The 18,978-nt window shown below is 49.3% G+C and overlaps 6 protein-coding genes across 6 annotated transcripts; 4 read left to right on the top strand and 2 right to left on the bottom strand.

Annotated features, from left to right (window-relative positions):
- Window positions 1-366: 366 nt before the first annotated feature.
- Window positions 367-4,338, bottom strand: BDV59DRAFT_54523 (putative SNF2 family helicase/ATPase). Its single transcript, XM_073696592.1, has 2 exons — window positions 1,107-4,338; window positions 367-1,044 (listed from the first exon to the last, which is right to left on the bottom strand). Exons 1-2 carry the CDS (start codon window positions 4,125-4,127, stop codon window positions 625-627), a joined length of 3,441 nt encoding a protein of 1,146 aa, XP_073546959.1. The 5' UTR covers window positions 4,128-4,338; the 3' UTR covers window positions 367-624.
- A 1,454-nt stretch (window positions 4,339-5,792) lies between these two features.
- On the top strand, window positions 5,793-6,230 carry BDV59DRAFT_202720 (uncharacterized protein; the record flags this gene model as incomplete). Its single annotated transcript, XM_073694108.1, has 1 exon — window positions 5,793-6,230. The coding sequence occupies one exon, from the start codon at window positions 5,793-5,795 to the stop codon at window positions 6,228-6,230; it is 438 nt and encodes a 145-aa protein (XP_073546958.1).
- A 2,127-nt stretch (window positions 6,231-8,357) lies between these two features.
- BDV59DRAFT_180272 (S53 family peptidase) lies at window positions 8,358-10,961 on the top strand. The gene is made up of 3 exons (XM_073690033.1): window positions 8,358-8,734; window positions 8,788-9,764; window positions 9,817-10,961. Exons 1-3 carry the CDS (start codon window positions 8,626-8,628, stop codon window positions 10,534-10,536), a joined length of 1,806 nt encoding a protein of 601 aa, XP_073546957.1. The 5' UTR covers window positions 8,358-8,625; the 3' UTR covers window positions 10,537-10,961.
- A 182-nt stretch (window positions 10,962-11,143) lies between these two features.
- On the bottom strand, window positions 11,144-13,685 carry BDV59DRAFT_180271 (putative ABC transporter). Its single transcript, XM_073690032.1, has 2 exons — window positions 12,814-13,685; window positions 11,144-12,762 (listed from the first exon to the last, which is right to left on the bottom strand). The coding sequence occupies exons 1-2, from the start codon at window positions 13,559-13,561 to the stop codon at window positions 11,231-11,233; spliced, it is 2,280 nt and encodes a 759-aa protein (XP_073546956.1). The 5' UTR covers window positions 13,562-13,685; the 3' UTR covers window positions 11,144-11,230.
- Window positions 13,686-14,633: 948 nt separating this feature from the next.
- On the top strand, window positions 14,634-16,232 carry BDV59DRAFT_180270 (putative gamma-cysteine synthetase regulatory subunit). The gene is made up of 2 exons (XM_073690031.1): window positions 14,634-14,722; window positions 14,803-16,232. Exons 1-2 carry the CDS (start codon window positions 14,700-14,702, stop codon window positions 15,716-15,718), a joined length of 939 nt encoding a protein of 312 aa, XP_073546955.1. The 5' UTR covers window positions 14,634-14,699; the 3' UTR covers window positions 15,719-16,232.
- A 1,319-nt stretch (window positions 16,233-17,551) lies between these two features.
- On the top strand, window positions 17,552-18,892 carry BDV59DRAFT_208572 (uncharacterized protein; the record flags this gene model as incomplete). Its single annotated transcript, XM_073695227.1, has 1 exon — window positions 17,552-18,892. Exon 1 carries the CDS (start codon window positions 17,573-17,575, stop codon window positions 18,890-18,892), a length of 1,320 nt encoding a protein of 439 aa, XP_073546954.1. The 5' UTR covers window positions 17,552-17,572.
- Between the last annotated feature and the right edge of the window lie 86 nt (window positions 18,893-18,978).

Raw genomic sequence — 18,978 nt, 5'->3', positions numbered from 1 at the left:
AGAATAGGGAAAGACTACGGTAGACGCTGTGATCCCATTCAGTCTACCAGGGCGTTCAGATACCTAAAATGTTGGATGACTCCCTAAGCGATCTACTGTGTGGCTCCCTGAGTGGTAGGTATGCTTGGTTGGAGGACCAGCGGATTCAGCTCGATCACTTTGTATTCTCTTCGTTTGTATATAGCTATCTACGTGTCTGTCACATCGGAGGATGGGTATTAGGAGATACCTCTAGGGGTCCTTATCGACTTTCTCCCGTTACTTTGCTTACCCGGGATTCTTCGAATTAATCATTTACACTCAAATCCGTGACATCTTATTCCAGTCATGACTGATGGCAACAGAGGTGGGTTGCTATGGTTTGGTGTTAAAATGTCATACGAGCTACGATACTAATATAGTCGATGTTGCGCTGCCCACGACATCATATACGCGAGGATGGACAATGAACAGAATTCGCAGCACTGGTCTAGAGAGACTTGTTCGATGTGTACATATTCATCTAGGCCCCTAGCCATTACAAATGCCCAAATCTAACAAAATCCCATCCATGGGCTGATCATCCGTGTTATATCTAGTCGGAGACTTCGTAAATCAATAACCACCACCAGTGAACGCTAACATCTACCAACGCCTGCCGTACACGGAGTCCTCCGGCTGAGCGACCCGTTTGGTCTGCTGTCTGCTAGTGTCACGGGTGCTAGAATATGACCCCTGCAAGCCTTGATCACCGTACTTGGATTCAGATGTGGCCGTATCACTTGTAGAACTCAATAGTCGGGTCGTCTGGGCAAGATCGAGGTTTGCCCGCTCACCCGTATACCGTGTCTCTGCGTCCCGGCCGAAGAGTGCCATCATGTCCTTCATGGTGAGTTTCGCCGCTGCTGTCTTGCCTTCAATAGTGACATTCGCAAGCTCTCGTTTACGGTCTTGAAGAGCCAAAATACGCTCTTCGACGGTATCTTTGATAATCAATTTGTAGATTTTGACGTCCAGGGTCTGGTTTAACCGATGGACCCGGTCAATCGCCTGCTCTTCAACAAACTAATGCGTGGATTAGCTTCAGTGAGAGCCAAATTAAGCCGTAATAGAGGGAGGAGACTTACAGGATTCCAGAATGGTTCTAAAATGACAACCCGGCTGGCGGCGGTCAGGTTCAGTCCCAACGCACCAGCCCGCAGACTACAAAGGAGAACTCTAGTCCCACTGTTGTTTCGTAATTTGTTTAAGCTGGCTTCGCGGAGGTCGTTTCGCATTCCGCCATCGTACCGTGCAAACCCGATTCCAGCCCGTTTTAGAAAAGGTTCGATTTTGTCGAGCATTGAGGTGAAGACGGAGAAGACGATGAACTTGTAATCCGCTGACTCTCGTCGTAGGATCTTCATCAAATGGCGAATCTTTGTAGACGGGAGAATATCGTTGTCACCATCACCAGGATTGAGGTATATATCATCCTCTGAATCGTACTGGTCTGCCTTCCTAGCAATGGCTCTATTCCGTGTAGGCGATTCAGGTCCTTCTTCTTCATCGGTCTCCGAATCGTCCGAGTTGAGCCATTCACCACCCCCTTCAGCATTTTCATCGTCTGAGCCGCCAGGCGTTCCAAGATGAGGAATCTGTCGCTGGTCTTGGGGTACAATCCACTCTCCGTCCTCTCCTTCGTCGTCACTATCCAGGACGACCCTTTTGTTTCGACGGGCACGGTCTTCTCGGGTTTTTGAGAAACTATCAGACGGGGATCCTGTAAGATCAACAACGTCCTGGTAGCAGCTCTTTTTCTTGTCGTTCTTTGTTCCCATAAGACTCATGTTAAGATTCTCTTCACATTCCCGGCATCGACTAGCCCCGCTCTTGGCTTCATCGCTGCTCAATTCGATCTGACAAATATCGCATTTCTTGGATACCACACTAAGTGCCCCAAAAAGGTCTGCCATATTGTCTAGGTCATCTGGTTTTCCAGGCGCGGGCTGACTCCCGGAAGCGCCATTTTGAAGCAGTACGTCTTTATCCTTGGCAAGATCACTCTTCACCAGATCGGGATGGTTGCAAGATTGGCGAAGACGCAACAGCAAAACCAAAGCGCCAGCATAATCGACTTTAGAACCACCCATCATCTTCTCGAGGCTGTTCTCCGTACGTTGCTCAAGGCGCTTGTAGAAATTCATTTCTCCAGGCATAAACTCGGCCGAGACCTTAATGACCTCTCGCTTGGTGATTTGGAAGCCTGAGGACTTCTCCTTTCCCCTTTCAGCACCTTCCTCACCAGGTTTAAGGTCTGCATTGAGCTTCAATACATCTTTAGTGCGCCGTTTCATGAACGCTTTGAGAACGATCTGCAGACGCTCAATAGCAAGTCCTCCGCGGCCGTTGGCCAAAGGCTTTGTGATCTGGTCTTTCCAGGCAGCAAGATCATTGAAGGGCTTAATGCGAAGGAATTTGATCAAGCTTTGCAACTCATCAAGGTTGTTCTGCATGGGGGTGCCAGAAAGACACCAGCGGTATTCTGCATCCAATGCATAAGCAGATTGTGTTGCCTTCGCATTTCGGTTTTTGATGGTATGTGCCTCATCAAGAATAATCCGGTACCAGTAGACAGAAAAGAGACCAGACGTCTTATTGGTCTTCTCATTAGCGCCATGTTCAGAAGTCAGAGTGCCATATGTTGTGATCACGACGTCGTAATCATCCAGACGGTCTGTCGCTCTTGTCCGAGTAGTACCATGATAGACACACACACGGAGTTTATGAGACGGTTCGACTTTGGCAAGGATCTCAGATTCCCACTGCTTGATAAGGGCCAATGGAGCAACAACCAGAGTGGACTTGCTCAACCCAGGAGGCAGCTTCGAGCTGTTCTTGTCTTCGTCATCGCTGTCATCATCATCATCATCGTCATCATCGTCCGGTATAATTGGTCGCCTAAGGCCGTCGGCGCGCTTCCGATTCGTAAGCATCAGGGCAATGGCTTGGACTGTTTTCCCAAGACCCATATCATCTGCCAGGATGCCGCCGCGTGGAACCACTCCTTTGTTCTTGCTTTGTCCTACTTCCTTCTCGCGCATCCAGTTGACACCTTGACGTTGATGAGGGAGTAGATTGACCTTAAGTCCTTCAACAGTACCATCGTCGTCGTCATCGTCATCATCATCTTCATCTTCTTCCGCTCCCTCATTGGCATCTTCATTTTCAGACCCCACTCGAGTATTTTCGGGACATTCCGTGTCTTCGTCCGTGCTTTCGTTGACGTTTTTCTTATCTGTTATTTGACCAACGGGCGTTATTTTGTCATCCTTGTCGTTCGCCCTGCCATCCACAACAGACTCATTAACAGTGACGCCTTGCAACTGAGCAGCCAGATCATCGACATCCGAGCTTTCCTTCTTTCCCTTGTCGTCATCTTGCGGTTTCTTAGCTTTCCTATCCTTTCTCTTCTTCTTCTTGTTCTTTGATTTTGATTTGGGCTGCTGCTTTTCATCTTCATCTTCGAAAGCCCCTTCCAAAAGGGCCTTGATGTTTTCGTTCGCCTTCGCCGTGTCCACATAGCCATTCACATCCATGGAGCCAAACCCTGGGTTACGACCTCGAGAACTCGGGGTGAAACCGCCCTCTCCAGTCAGATCCACGAAATTCTTGAGGTTCTTGGACGCATTGTTCATCTTGATTGCGGAGGGCTTCGAGGTGTAAAACGTTTTCGGGGCGCGCGGAGTGGTGAAGGTCACGTTCTCCGGACGCCGGATTTCAACAACATCATCGTCAACGGGTCGCGAGAACCGATTGTTATTGTAGGCTGACGGTCGAACGGGCTTGAAGGGATCGTAGGGCTCATTGCGACGAGGAGTGGATATGGCAGCACCGGGAGTAGCCGGAGGGCGGTAGCTCTGCTGGGGAGCTTTATGCGGAGCTGGTCCCTGCGGTTGAGCCTGTGGAGGAGGTCGGTGGTGTTCCGGCCGGGCCCGATTAGGTTTGGGGATGTTGAACGGATTGTTGGGCCGTTGACTGTAGTGATGCACTGGGCGGATAGGAGAAGGCTTTCCGAATTCCGGCTGACTTGGGAGAGATCGGTGAGGGTGCTCGCTCGGCTTCCGAGGGGTGGTAGGATTCAAAGGATTCTCGCTTTCTTTCGCCATGTTGATGATCAAGCAAGGACCGTGGGCTTCAATAAGTGGCGAGACACTGTAAGTAGCGACACCAACGGCGGCGGGCGTATCGACGTTGGCGGGCTAAGTTGGCATAAATTTCTAGAACAGCTGACCTAAACCATGGGGATAATCGAGGTGTTTGTGAGAATATCAGAGCCAAGATGCTTTGGCACGGGTAACGGAGAGACCAAAATTCGTGGTGGTGGAGAGATGTTGTGCCATGTTTATCGATAGCGCTATCGCTTGCTTGTTTTGATGCGGGGCATTAGTCATCGTGCATTCACGACAACGCGCCCAGTTCGGCCTCTTTCGATGCCAAAAAGTCCAGTTTCTCGCGGCGACAACCGCCATCGATTGATTCTGCTCTTCAAAGATCTCCATAGTTGTGTGGTTGTTGAAACCAAGATCGTCTTCTTGACGATCCTCCGTCGCCACGGAAACGCGCGAGTTAACCTTTCGACAACCACGTCCTGGAGCGTGTCTACGCTGTAACTGTCGAATCCATAACGGCCACGCAAGATTCTTGCAGTAAAGAACATCAAGAACCCCTTTGGCGAGGACCAGCGGAAGACAGTTGCTTCATCTGGTCCGTGGCCCAACCCTGCGAGGTTGTTGTGCCGAGGCCCGTAGATTGTTAGCAATCTCCCCCAGGGAAGGTTTTTTGTATATCGCGTGAATGATATTTTGTTGCTGTTTTATGCGTTGAAGAGACGTCTAGCTATTTCCGTTTTATGGGATGTTATTACTGGGTATATGCTGGTAGGACGAGTACTAGTACGTTCTGATGTATGCTGGACACTCAAGTCAGTATTTTTTCAAGGCTGTCAGGCCAATATGGCCTATGAAGCTATGTGATTGGACGATATATACAGCTATCGGAGAAGTTCTGGCTGGGACCAGTTTCTCACGATAGCAGTTGTAACTCTACGCTAATTGCAGTTAGAAGTCTTGCAAAGTGAATTCCTACTTGGAAACTGGGGGAACTTACTTTCTGATGTAGGCGAATCAGAGTACTCATACTAAGTGCTTAGTATACCAGGTATTGGTCAACCGCTCTCGCACATGGCGTCTTCCATGATAAAAATCTATAGGGGTTTACAACATTCAAGGAAACTGCCAATGGGGTAAAAAGTAAACAGATAGCTTTAGGAGTCTCTAATTATACCTGATTTACTCAAAGAGTTTAAATTATTTCAACAATTCGATTAAAAGATGACAAGTGTGGTGAAAGAGTAAGACACGGTCCTTGTTTCTGTCCATGACAGGGAAGTTCCATGGTAGGTATACAAAGTAGGCCTTTGTATAAATGCATAATATATATGAATACCATTCTTTGAAAAATGAGACAATGCATTACGCCTTCTGCGAAAGCACCTTTGTTAATGGTACTCATCGATAATGGGACTCTCCATAACAATCCATTGTCAAACAATCATCATCATTTATACCACGCAGGACTGGGATATGCCTTAACGGACACCAAATCTTTTGTATCTGGACATAAATACCCCATCATCGTCGCTGAAATGATAGCTTCGTCATCAGCAACGACTCTTTAAGTTCCTATTCCGAGATATCTGTCCCCAATCCAAGCATCCAACCACGCGCACAATCAAATCTCTATCAACCAACCAAACCAAATAACCTACCAGAATGTGTCTTCCTTATCTCCAACTTGAAGACCACAAGCTGACAACCTTCACTTGGTTTGTCCACTTTCCCCTCGCTGGCTACGTGCTGAAGGGCCCCCCTAAGACTCCTAACGAGATATATAGCACCGCCATTCGCGAATTAAACCGGAAGAAGCACTCTATCTGGACTACTCCCTGTGATAAGGTTAAGCTTACCGGAGGTATGATTATTACTATGCAAGCTCCGCTCAACAACAAGAAGCTCTTCCGCCAGGCAATCGAAAAGGAGCTGTATCTTCAGCTGCGCCAGTGCCTCAACAAGCACTTCTCCGTCGGAAATGGGTACGTCGAAGATGGCATAGAGGCATCTATGTCTGATATCGGAGGCGGCTACGCTAGTGCTACGGAAGACCCAGGTTATCTCACTGCTGCTAGCCATTGCGACGACGGTTTACCATGATGTCTCGGAATAATTGGAGGCGACTCACGGGTCAGTAGATCCCCCCTCTCTTCCCATTTCCTGCCTATTCTTCCATTGGTCATGGTCGCTTTCTATCAAGAATTGACTACTTATGCTTCCTTGAGTTCAACATTATGGCTACTAGTGATATCTAGGTCGTGTTAGGAGGTTTTTTTTTTTTTTTTTTAGGTATTTGATACCCTCTCTTGCTATTTATTGTCTTACCCTGTCCTTTATCCAATTAAATCATTCTACAACCTTGTTTTTCACTGTTATAAAACGCAGTATACTCTGATGTTGTAAGTCGTAGTATCGAGGTACTCTAAGACACATGATGTAGGTTATTCTTAGTCAGGTCTATGCTGAAAGTGCAATATCTATACCATATTCATATATATGTGTGTTGAAACTGCAATAAAGGGAGGTTGAGTTAACACCGCAATTCTCGACACCACCCCAGCTTAATCAATACCGCGGGTTTCGTTAAGATAGACCATTATCACTTGCACCTTCATTGGTCGTTTAGGGTTTCAAACATATTCTCGCGGTAGCCGTCGAGTTGACGACTGCCTTCGTGGCGTCGCGACTAAAGTCGATAGTAAACTTCTGGGGTCTGCGTTGAAGCGAAAATAGCGATCATGGAAGGCTGCCTTTGCTATCGCCTTGCGTAGGTAATCCGGCCGTGGAGAAGTGACCCGCGTTAGCCTGTACGCAGTAGCTGGCAACAAGTCACTTATCAAACGTGGGATCCTTCTCGAAGAGTTTGGGTTGGGGGGTTGTTTGGTTAGGAAGCTTAGTTACTGCGTATGCGGAGCTTAGTCTCTACTCCGTATGCAACACTGCGCACCGATTTGACATGGAGACTGTGGGTCATCTGCCACATGAGTGGTAGTGCATATTGGTTTCACTCTTTCATCAATTCCTGGTTTCTTTTCTGGGCTCATCCAAGCAGAAGATTCTTTTAAGGTTGAGTCACCAAAAGTTCATCCCTCTCGCGCTCCACCGTGTGGCATAGATCACGAAGTCTGTTCCGCGGTACCTCCATGTGTCTTAGCAGACGAGTCCACAACTCATCCTTATTTTGGCCATGTAGGCAAAGAATTCCTTAGAAATCCCATCTAAAGTTGCTTTGGTTTCTTTTTTTTTTTTTTTTGGTCGCGTCCGTTCCTGCTCCAGGGAAATGGGGATCTGACCCATGAGATACGACGGCTCGCTTTTTGATCGCTGGCTACTGCGCGGGTCATCTTGCAGAATGCGTAGACCCGAAGGACGTGCGGTCGTTTCTAAATCCTTCGTGGGTCCAACCCGTTGGCACGCGGTGAACGGTCCCGTCACGGCTGCCAATCCTGTATGGCAGCGAGGGAGACCATCGCGTGTTTGTGTCTACGTAATTTTGGTGGTAAAGGGATGCCAAGCAGGGAGATCACCATACCGTCACCACATTCCAATCCACAATTCAATATTCAGTAGCAAACAATTCCTGATCCAGCCTATTACGAAGTCCCTTCCCTTGTCCTCTGCGAGTACGGAGTACGATGAAAGTATGAATATACGGAGCACCCGTCAAAAGCAGCTCTTGGCGTCGGTTTTCGTCTAATTAGCCTCGCAAAATAGATTCCTGGTGTAACCAATGCAGGTAAGGGGCTAGTCCGTCGCATAAGAAGGGGCGAGAAATCAAAATTTCAATAAAAAACTGGCCGGGCATCCGACGGAGCTATGGCGTAGTGTCTACGATGTCGATAAGAAGGCCTCTTTCCCATTCCACCCTATGAAGAACGGCCTACGGCGTACGACGTACGCTAGCTCGATGCAAGTATTACTATAACCGAGGCTTCGCTTTCGTTAAGCTCCTATCATCGGTAGGCTATCAGGTTAGTTGTAAGAAGTACGCAGTAGTTTCCACTAGGCCCGGCGGTTCCCATTGGAGGAGAGGGGAAATACTAAAACCCCTAACACCGTAATCACTGTCGGCTGGTGCCGTACTGCGTAAACTGCTGGTCGTGTCACCAACACCAGGGATTAGCACTATCTATCCGAAGTGGATCTTCTCCTGACGATCGCCTTAATGCTTGTCTGTGATGGGTTAGACAACCAAAATACCCCTGCGCCCGATGTAACTGTCCAGCAGGCTTCTCCAGATCAGATCCAATAATGCCTCGTTCAAGCATTGGGAACCCGCAGGTGCTCCGTCCTGTTAATTTACTGGGAGGAAGCATGCACATCAGTCAAGGATTGAGATAGCTACGGAGCAAGGCATGTTTCCTATCGCCCATCACGCGACGTACGGTGGAGATCATATTTAATCATTCCTATCCATCCCTTCCCCGCCCTTGGTCTCCTCCTTGTATTTGTTTTCTCGGCCCCGACTTTTACTCAACTGGGCAGACCATTTATCATGCTGCCCTCTCTCATAAACCACGGGGCTCTGTCCCTGGCTATGATTTCATTGCTCACCTTGTCTGTGGCAGGAGAGGTGTTTGAGAAGCTATCTTCAGTACCACAGGGTAAGGAGAGGCTCGAAAGAGACTGTGTTTGTGCCTCCCACTGACTATCATAGGATGGCATTACTCCCACGCTGCCCAGCCCGACTACCCCATTAGCCTTAAGATCGCCCTAAAACAGCATGATGTTGAAGGGTTCGAGCAGGCCCTGATGGATATGTCTACTCCCGGCCATGAGAACTACGGGAAGCACTTCCGCGAGCACGATGAGATGAAACGCATGCTCCTCCCGAGCGAGACGACGGTCAACACTGTCCAGGAATGGCTGAAGGCCGCTGGCATTACGGATTATGAGGTCGATGCCGACTGGATCAACTTTCGTACCACCGTCAAGTACGCCAACGCTTTGCTCGAGACGCAGTTTGACTGGTATGAGAACGATGTGAGACATATCACTCGTTTACGCACTCTGAAATACTCTATTCCGGAAGCTATTGCTGGCCACATCGACATGATCCAGCCGACAACACGATTCGGACAGCTTCGTCCCGACCGCGCTACCCACCACACCAGTACCGGCCACGCGGATGGCCGTATCCTTTCGGCCATGGCAACAGCTAGTAACAGCACCAGCTGCGACTCAGTCATCACCCCGAAGTGTCTGAAGGATCTTTATAAGGTGGGCGACTATATGGCAGATCCCAAACATGGCAGCAAGATTGGCTTCGCCAGTTACCTAGAAGAATATGCTCGCTATGACGATATGGTTAAGTTCCAGAACCAGCTCGCGCCGTATGCTAAGGGCCAGAACTTCTCCGTCGTACTCTTCAATGGGGGCGTTAACGACCAGAGCTCGGGCGCGGATAGCGGCGAGGCAAACTTGGACCTACAAACCATCATGGGTCTAAGCTCTCCTCTCCCGATTACGGAGTATATCACCGCCGGCCGTGGTAAACTGATTCCAGATCTCAGTGAGCCCAACCCCAATGAGAATAGCAACGAGCCTTACCTCGAGTTTCTCCAGAACATTTTGAAACTGCCCAACGAGGAACTTCCCCAGGTCATCTCAACCTCGTATGGCGAGGACGAACAGGTATAATTCACGTGGCCCTTTACTGCTGAGAATCAGTCTAATCTATCTATAGACTATTCCCAAGGGTTACGCCAAGTCCGTATGCAACCTATTAGGTCAACTGGGTTCTCGTGGTGTTTCTGTGGTCTTCTCCTCGGGCGACTCCGGCGTTGGTTCTGCATGCCAGACCAACGACGGCCGCAACAAGACTCATTTCAATCCCCAGTTTCCCGCGACCTGCCCATGGGTCACATCTGTGGGCGCGACCTCGAAGACCCACCCTGAGCAGGCTGTGTACTTTTCTTCGGGCGGCTTCTCCGACATGTGGGAACGTCCAGCTTACCAAGAGGAGGCCGTCAGCGCGTATCTACACACGATTGGTGACAACTTTTCCGGCCTTTATAATAAAGGCGGCCGTGCGTTCCCTGATGTTGCAGCCCAGGGAGAGAGCTACGCGATCTTCGACAAAGGAGTTATGGGTCGGCTGGATGGTACTTCCTGCGCAGCTCCTGCGTTCTCCGCTATCATCTCTCTACTTAATGACGCACGGCTGCGTGCCGGTAAGCCTGTCATGGGTTTCTTGAACCCATGGCTGTACGGTTTGGGTCGAGGGGCTCTTAACGATATCGTCAAAGGCGGTAGTAAGGGCTGTGATGGCCGTGACCGGTTTGGAGGATCACCTAATGGTAGCCCCGTCGTGCCCTTCGCAAGCTGGAACGCTACGGAGGGTTGGGATCCAGTCACCGGTCTAGGTACACCTAACTTTGCTAAGATGATGGAATTGGCTCTTTAGAGAAGGGTTACGATTCATATATAATATTGAGGCAGCGGGTGTCTGTTGATTCACCATAGAGGAAGAAATTCCGAATGTGAAGATATGTATCCTGTTATTTACTTAGAAGTCATGCAAGATGATCGTCTACTGATTGTTCCAATACATCTTCCCCGCTATATTGTACGAAGGACCCAGCTGGAGCTGATTGTCATCGGGAGTTACTGCTATCATTGCGAGTGATACTTGTAGAATCAGCAGTATCGTGTAAAAGTCCCAAATTATGATGTGAGGAAGTGGTTCTCAGGTTATCTTAGTTTATCAACGGACCAAAGTTGTGCTACCGTAATTGCGTCGTAATTTTTGTAGTGTCAGATATTATAAAACCACGCTGACATCGTCCTACAAAGCAGCCGATTGGCGCCATGACTATTTTCTATTCTGAGTGATAGTTTCGATACAGGTTCTCTTTACCCTGCGAGGGAAACTGGTCAAGTTTTGATACGCCCAACCCGCCAACATGATGCATAACCAGTTGGAAAATAGACATCGAGACCGCCGATTTATTAGGGTTCTAATAGCCCTACTACTACTCCCTCCGTACACGCTATTGGTGGAAGTCTACATGGTCACGTAACAAAATAGCATATCTATGAAGATACTATATCTAGAGCTCCAGAGCACCACAGATCATATATACAGTAAAAGGCGCTAGCTAGAACGAGTACCAGTCATAAACCTCCTCGTCCTGATCGTTATGCTCGGATTCTGTCATATCCTTCCTCCTCCACGACTTTCGGGCATGTTTCTTGAATTCCGACGGGGGCGACCAGGCCACATCCCAGATGTCCGGATGGTTCATAGTACTCTCGTATTTAAGCACACCGAACCGGAAGTCCAACGGCTCACTGGCGTCATCGATATTCTCCGACGGCAGCCGCATATAGTAGCGAACTGAGTCAGGGATTTCTTCGCGGTTATGGCTGATCATGATGAGTGCCTGGTTGTCAGATAGTCCGTGGTGGCGGATTGTAGATTCATTAACGTTAAAGCCTTTGAGCCAGGTCTCCTTAAGTGTGGTGCGGCGCGTGACCGTGGAGACACGGTTACGCGAGTGTTCGCCTGCCTCGAGGAAGTGGATGCATTTATCCCGGGTGTGTGCTGCCATGCCAGAGAAAGCCTCGTCGAGGATCACGATGTCCGGTTTATGAATCAACGCGCGGATGAAGAGCACCAAGCGTTGCTGCTCCGTGTCTAACTCCCCGAAGCGTACGCTGTCGGCATATTCCACGTCATAGTCGGTCGGTGTGTAGATTGCACCACCCTTTTGTTGCCCTAACCGCGGGAAGAGTTCCTTCGACTCGATGGTGACGCGCGGGGGCTTCTCACGGGTAGTAACCGCCGCGTCAGGGTCCAGTTCGGCTTTAAAGAAACGGAGGGCGGCGCTAACATCGAGATCCCGCTCATGATTAAGTTTAGGCTTTGTTAGGAAAGTCTCCGCAAAGGCTGACTCGACGGCTTGGCGGACGGTGAGTTGTCGTGGGAAGAAAGCGTGGATCTCTGGAGACGAGTGGCCGAGTCGGGATTGGAGCTCGAAGATCGAGATTCCGGGTTTGCCAGGTTCCGGCAAACGTGAACGCCCGAAGAGCTTTATGGGAAGGGCATACGCTTGGGGGTGGTCGGACGTAATGAGGGAAAGTAAGGTGGTCTTACCGGAGCCGTTGGCTCCAAGTATCACCCAACGTTGGCCGCGACGGACGGTCCAATGAAGGCCTTCCCTCTCTTCATTGTTGACCGTCTGCATCCAACTTCCAAGGATTACCTTTTCACCGTATTGTACGCGCACGCCGTCCATCTCGATAAGAGCCTCGCCACCTCGGGGAGCTACCAGGCCCACCTGACTGGCCTTAGAGGAGAGTAAGCGTAGGTCCCACAGAAGCTGACGGTCCAGATGGCCGGCATCAATTGCGTCTCTAGCTTTTTGGTAGATGGCCTTGTCTTCGTCTGAGTAGGAATCGGTCTTTTTGCCCCCAAGCGCAGATCTCCATATCTCAAATACCTTTTCCAGGTTGGACCGAGGGCCTTGGTGTAAGACATGGTTCGAATTGCCCAAGATCATTGTGTGCGTGATCCAGTCTGGGAGGGGATCCTGTGGCCGCAGTGCGAGGATTAATCGAGGATCAGACTTAGCCGCGAGGCGCTGAAGTAGGCCGGAGATGCTACGAGTGGTAGCTGGGTCAAGACCCACTGGGATAAAATCAGTCGAAGTTAACTACGGACGAGAAAGAAGAAACTTACTAAAAGGATCGTCCAGCAATAGAAGTTCTGGTTTACTAAGGAGGGCCTTCGCAATACGAGTCCGCCGTGTCTGTCCATTACTTAGGTTTGCGATGGGCATATCCAGCAGCGGTCCCAGACGCAAATCGACAATGATCCGTTCTAACAGCTGTTGGTCCTTTACAGTTCCTTCCTGATCTTCTTCCAAAGGATTCAGCGATGTCTGGCCCTTGAGATATTGGCGGACTGTCCAATCGGTTTCCTCCCGGAGACTCTCATAGCGGGCACTTAGATAGGCCCCGCGGGTGCCCCCAATGGCCTCAGACCCCTCGCCGCTGAAACCAATATACTGGATGGCTTTTCCCGTATATCGCAACTGAGGATCCTTGTTAAGTATCTCGTCCGTCAAGAGGTAAGGGTAGGAGCAAGCGTTAGGGGGGAGACAGATGTATCGACCGCGAAGGATATCGAGAAGTTGTGTTCGACCGGAGGAGCCGATCACAGCCCAATTCTGCGGCGATCCGTCGGGTTTGTCTTTTGAAGGTTCGGTTCCGTATGATGGGAGGACGAAATTCAGATTGGGGAAGAGGGGAGGGTTAAGGGGGTTGACGTTAGCGATCTCTTCGGGAGTAGGATAGCGTTGATAGAAAGTAGCGTCTTTGATGCGGATCAATGGGGGTGCTGCCGAGGAGACCGAACGAAAGGATCGCAGGAGTAGATGCGTTGACGGCCGGAAGAGCCTCGCGCGCAAGGCGGGAGGGCTCAACATGGCGGAAGAGAAAGTTGTCGCTATTCAAGTGTTAACTGAAGCAACGAAGATTAAGTAACGAAATAACTGCGTTTAAGTCCGAGGCACGTGTTATTACATAATCAGTCGATCATCCGGAGTTTTCCTCTTCCTCCGCGAAGTGTACAAATGATTCGACGGAGAAAGTAAACTGGGGAAATTGGAGTTATTTATTATCATGTGCTGACATCGTACTAATTAGGAGCAGTGGGTCCACGAAGAAAGCTTCCACAGCAGAGTTGAATTAAAGGCAAATAGTGTCCAGAACCCCCGGCCCCGGGTTGGTCACTTAATTACAGTGGTTCGACATGCGTGCAGAGGAGAGTAGGTCCACGAATACATGGCAAACCACGGGCTGTCATAGATCGGTCTGGACGCTTAAGTGCGGTTGTGGTCTAGTCATTGACTTGTTATCTGGGGGGCGCCTTCCAACCAGTGTACATCTTAAACCGTAGGAACTGCACTACTTGGAAATACTAATGTTGTTTGTTCTTATAGCCCGACAATATGCTTATTACCTTCAGATAGAGAAATGTGTAGTCAATGGAACATCGATTATAGCTAGCTGGGGATTGTGGAATGTTATCCTTTTTACGAAATGGTATTCTTATATATCGCGCGAGTGTTGTATAGGAATGTGAGCCTCTTTCAAATTGGTCACGCCGAGTAGGATTAAGGAGATCTTGGAGATGTTTAAGTTGGAGCTATCGAAAGAAGAGATTAAGATATTGCATAGGAGACATTTGCCTACTGATGGGGATCCAATAGTTGACGATGATTAGTGGTCGAAGAGCTATCGTATACCGGGTGATAAGATAGTGACAAATCCATAAAGAAATGAGAGTATACATCCAACAATCACTATGCCAAGTATAGACGATCTTAGACTGAATGATGGGATGTTACTCCGTCCGTAGTAGGTGGTGTATACTAACTAGGTAGTTAACTAGTTGAGTTACTCCCGCTAATTAGTCAACTCTGTGACTGCTTAGTAATTCAACTTATCATCTCCGCCTTCAGTAATTCTTCTATCATGCACCTTTTACTCTCCTCCCCCGCCACTGGTAATACCTAGTTAGCAGAGACCTTAGGAACCCATTTCCTTGCATTATTTGCTACGATGAAGCTAATCCTCTCCACCTCGTAAGGCATCTCCCAACGATCGTACTCCCTCCGCGACAGCGATAGCGATAGCTACCTTCGCCATACTAATAATATCCTAGGAATATTATGACCGCTGGCGGGTCCTCCGTCATCCGACATCCAACTACCGCGAAATCGAATGTTGAGCTGATCCACGCCCTACGCTCCAACTTCCAATCATCGCAGCAATTATGGTCATCGGACCGCACGGTGGCGGGGAGCGGGGCAGCGACGTTTCCGGCCTGGACAAGTCTAAAAGACGGCGCCCTCTACATCCCCGCGATCGACTTTTCGCAGCCAGGACTGACGGAGGAGCGCTCCCAATACGACATTACAGTGAAGCTATTCTATCTACCAGGGATCCCGGCTTCGAGACGCTGCGCGCATACGCGGGAAGCCATCGACCTAGTGCTGAAAGAACTACATGCGGACTCGATTGACCTGCTGATCGTGTCGTTCCCTAGTATCCTATTCGATGCAGAGGATGACAGCGAAGAGGAGGTATCCTCGGAGAACGGTAGCGAGGAGCCAGACGATTTCGACAGTATCATACAGACATGGAAGACGCTAGAAGGACTGCAGGAAAAGGGCTTGATTTCTCAACTAGGCGTGGCGGAGTTTGGCAGCGAGCGACTCGCTCGGTTCCTCCCACATACAAAAGTGAAGCCATCAGTGGATCAGATTAACCTAAAGGACTGCTGTGTGGTCCCCAAATCCTTGATTCTCTTCGCAAAACAGGAAAACATTCAACTACTCACCCACAACGACTGCATGGATATACTCCCAAGTGGAACCACCCGTGAACTTCTGGGTCCCAGCGAGAAAGGCGCGGGAATCCTCGCCTCTACTGCCGAGGCTAATGATGGAATCCAAGGCGATGTTGAGCCGCAATGGGTGGTGAAATATACGGCGGTGGTGAAGGATCGTGGGGTAGTAGAGAACAAGGGATACTTTGCGCTAGCGGATGTAGGAAGCTGTGTTAAGCCGCGTCCCTGAATTGCGTTCATTCCTTTGTTATCTTTTGCATTTTGGTTCGGGGTATCCCGAGGTATTGTTTCCAAGGCGAACGGGACTGGCGTATTGTGACCTCCACCCCCCGCTCTATCCCGCCAGAGGTCCAGCGGAGTTCTGTTGCATTACTCTCCATTCTATGAGACATCCGTCTCTGTTCTATAGATATATACCTAGTAGCTATGGGTTTACCAGAAGATGGGTTTTATAGGATCGCCGCGGGATACTCTACATGTCCTTTTGCCTCTACGTGCTCAGTATTCCAGAAATACACTTCGTTGCACGCAACTCGTGTGTCTTTCACCAATCCTTAGCATCGCTTCTAGTATCTCAGGCTTCCTTGACCTCCTAAGCATCCTTTCAAGCAAATTTTGGGGCTCCCCACTACGATCTTCCTTGGAATCTCACTGCCGGATCTTTTGGGCATGGCCTTATCTCCAGAACATGCGGTAAATCGCGCGCCTAGCACATTCCCTAGTCGGATTAAAAGGCACCTCTAGGAGAAACCTCGCGACCTAGTTATCCCTCTGGAACATTTTCAAGCGTCCTCTGAGCTGTCACCGCGATATGGTGGCGCCAACGTATCCAAATCACAGTGAGACCCTCCCATTCATCAAACAACTACAGTCACTTAGAGCAGCGCACGAGCTCGAGACCAAGAAGCAGCGTCTGCAGACCTGTGATGACAAGTACAAGGGCCTAACGACTACACTTCAGAATCGCAACCTTGCTATGCAAGTGGTGGCAGCCCTACGGGCTGACAACGATATCTCACAACAGCAACAGGCGAAAATAGGCACCCACATTCTTAGGATCCCCCGGGGAGCCGATCACTGGCCAGGGGACCAAGCTACCTCATCCACCTACTCTAATTAATCTAAGTCTCTACCAGACCACAAAGCAAGACTTCACTGTAACTGCCGACTGATAAACTCAGGAGCGAATTGAATTTCTTACATTTTAGCAGAATGTTGCGCGGTGTCTGCGAGCCCCCATTAGCCAAGCTTATAATATAATTACAATACATTGTTTGGTTGGGATTGAGACCATCTCTAGGGCGCAGGTGGACACTCGTCCAGATATAGACTACGATATACTCCCGTGTTCCCCTAGTTCATGCCGTTCTCATACAGCCTGCTTTGATGGTTGGGCAATTGGTCTTGATAAACCCCAACTCTTTCTGAGTTTAAGAAGGCAGGGTGCAGGCAGGGTTGAGATACCTAATCTACCTTCAATAGGACCTTTTCTTTGAATGATCCTTATTATGGGCTGAGGCCAATACATGGATGCATGTATATACGAATGGGATGGAGGTAGTAGTAGTGTGCGCCGTGCTGCGTACAACGTACACATCTTTTAAAAAGTGGGGTTGCTTAGGTACGCCGTATGCGTACGCAACTCCGTAGTTCTTCTAGGGGTCTTCGATCCATGGAACCGGATGTCAATGAACAGCAAACGATAAGACACCACGAGCATGTGGATAAAACCCACTCCTAACTGCGATTAGAGCACCAATGACGTCTGTTTTTTCTAGTGACAGCTCCTTATAGGCTTAAGCGATGGGGCAGGGCAGATCGTCATCCCAGCACCTGAACTAAGCCAAGATGATTAACGACACTTCCCTGTAAATCCGGCAGTGATCAACCGTAGATGCAAACTGTTGGCCAAGGGGGATTATCAGTCGAAGGGTCCAACCAATAATTATTATTCAGGAAGTGCTGAACGGGGCAAGGTCCAAAAATGACCCACCATGGTGTGCTTCCCTTTTTAAAGAGATCCTGCCCCCTTTGAACGAGCTCTTCTCTCTTTTGAGGATACTAGAGGCAATTGCATGGCTTCATGACCGTCTTTCACATCGAAAGTCATCCGTCCCGCCGACGGATCCCCTGGATTGGCCCGTTAGTAGGCCTTCTCTTGATCTACCTCTTCTATTCGCAAACAAAACCCTCCCCAAACCCTGCGCTGGGAAATCCTGTCAGAGCCGCCAAAGATCCTCTTCGCGAATGTCCCGAGTTCCATGGCCTTAAGGATGTCCTAGTCATCCTCAAAACCGGTGTGACTGAGGCCCGTGAAAAGGTTCCTGTTCACCTGCAGACCACACTCCGCTGTGTGCCAAACTACGTTCTTGTTTCCGATTTTGAGGAAGAAATTGGCGGGGTTCAGGTCTATGATGTTCTACGCGGCTTGCCGGAGAATGTGAGGCAAAATCACCCGGACTTCGATATTTACAACCGAGTACGAGAAGGTGGACGGCAAGCCTTGACAAAGGAAGACCTAACGCAGGATGTCAACACACCGTTTGGAAAACCGAATAACCCCGGCTGGAAACTGGACAAGTGGAAGTTTCTGCCCATGATTGATGCTGCAGTACGCGTTCAAAGCGAAGCAAAATGGTATGTCTTCATGGAGGCAGACACATATTTCGTGTGGCCGAACCTTCTCGGGTGGTTAAGCAGATTTGATTGGCGTAAAGCACATTACCTAGGAAATCAGATGCAGATTTCAGATGTGCTTTTTGCTCATGGAGGATCTGGGTTTGTTCTCTCGCAAACTGCACTACGAAGAGCCTGGCAGTTAATGCAGTCCGATGTGAATAAGTGGATGCATATTAATGACCTCCACTGGGCTGGGGACAGCGTGCTAGGCAAACTGCTGTCAGAAGCTGGGGTGAATCTTTTGTGGTCGTGGCCGATGCTGCAGAATGCGCATCCGGCAGAATTCGACCCATTCACAGAGGGTTATTACAAGATGCCTTGGTGCTATGCACCAGTTGCTTACCATCACATGGTCCCTGAGCAAATTGCAGAGCTCTGGAAGTTCGACCGACGGTGGTTCCACGATGGGAATAAAATTCTCACATATCGGGATGTATTCCGCACCGCCATCCGCCCGCGACTAAACCTCGTTCAAAATGACTGGGACAATAATCTCGATGAAAACAACAGTCGCAGTAGCCTGAGTACGGTGGAGTGTCGGACACACTGCATCAACGACCCCAAGTGTCTGCAATATACCTTCGAAGCAGGGCGATGCTGGACGTCACGGGGCGCAAAGCTGGGCATGAAAAAGCCCGGTGTTACCTCCGGCTGGATGGAAAACCGCATCGACGCAATGATGGAACGGCTTGGCAAATGTCACCAGACGAACTGGGTTTTATGAAGAGGCGAAAACATGTCTATACGTGCCTCCCTGTTGATATATATTCATTCTGTTGATTCTATGCCATTTACAAGGCTATTGATCAA

The sequence above is a fragment of the Aspergillus ambiguus genome, assembly GCF_047715705.1.
Source record: "Aspergillus ambiguus strain CBS 117.58 unplaced genomic scaffold BDV59scaffold_20, whole genome shotgun sequence".
NCBI classification, from domain to species: domain Eukaryota; kingdom Fungi; phylum Ascomycota; class Eurotiomycetes; order Eurotiales; family Aspergillaceae; genus Aspergillus; species Aspergillus ambiguus.
The sequence above is the reverse complement of the archived record's forward strand: the minus strand, read 5'-3'. Positions and strand labels throughout refer to the sequence as shown.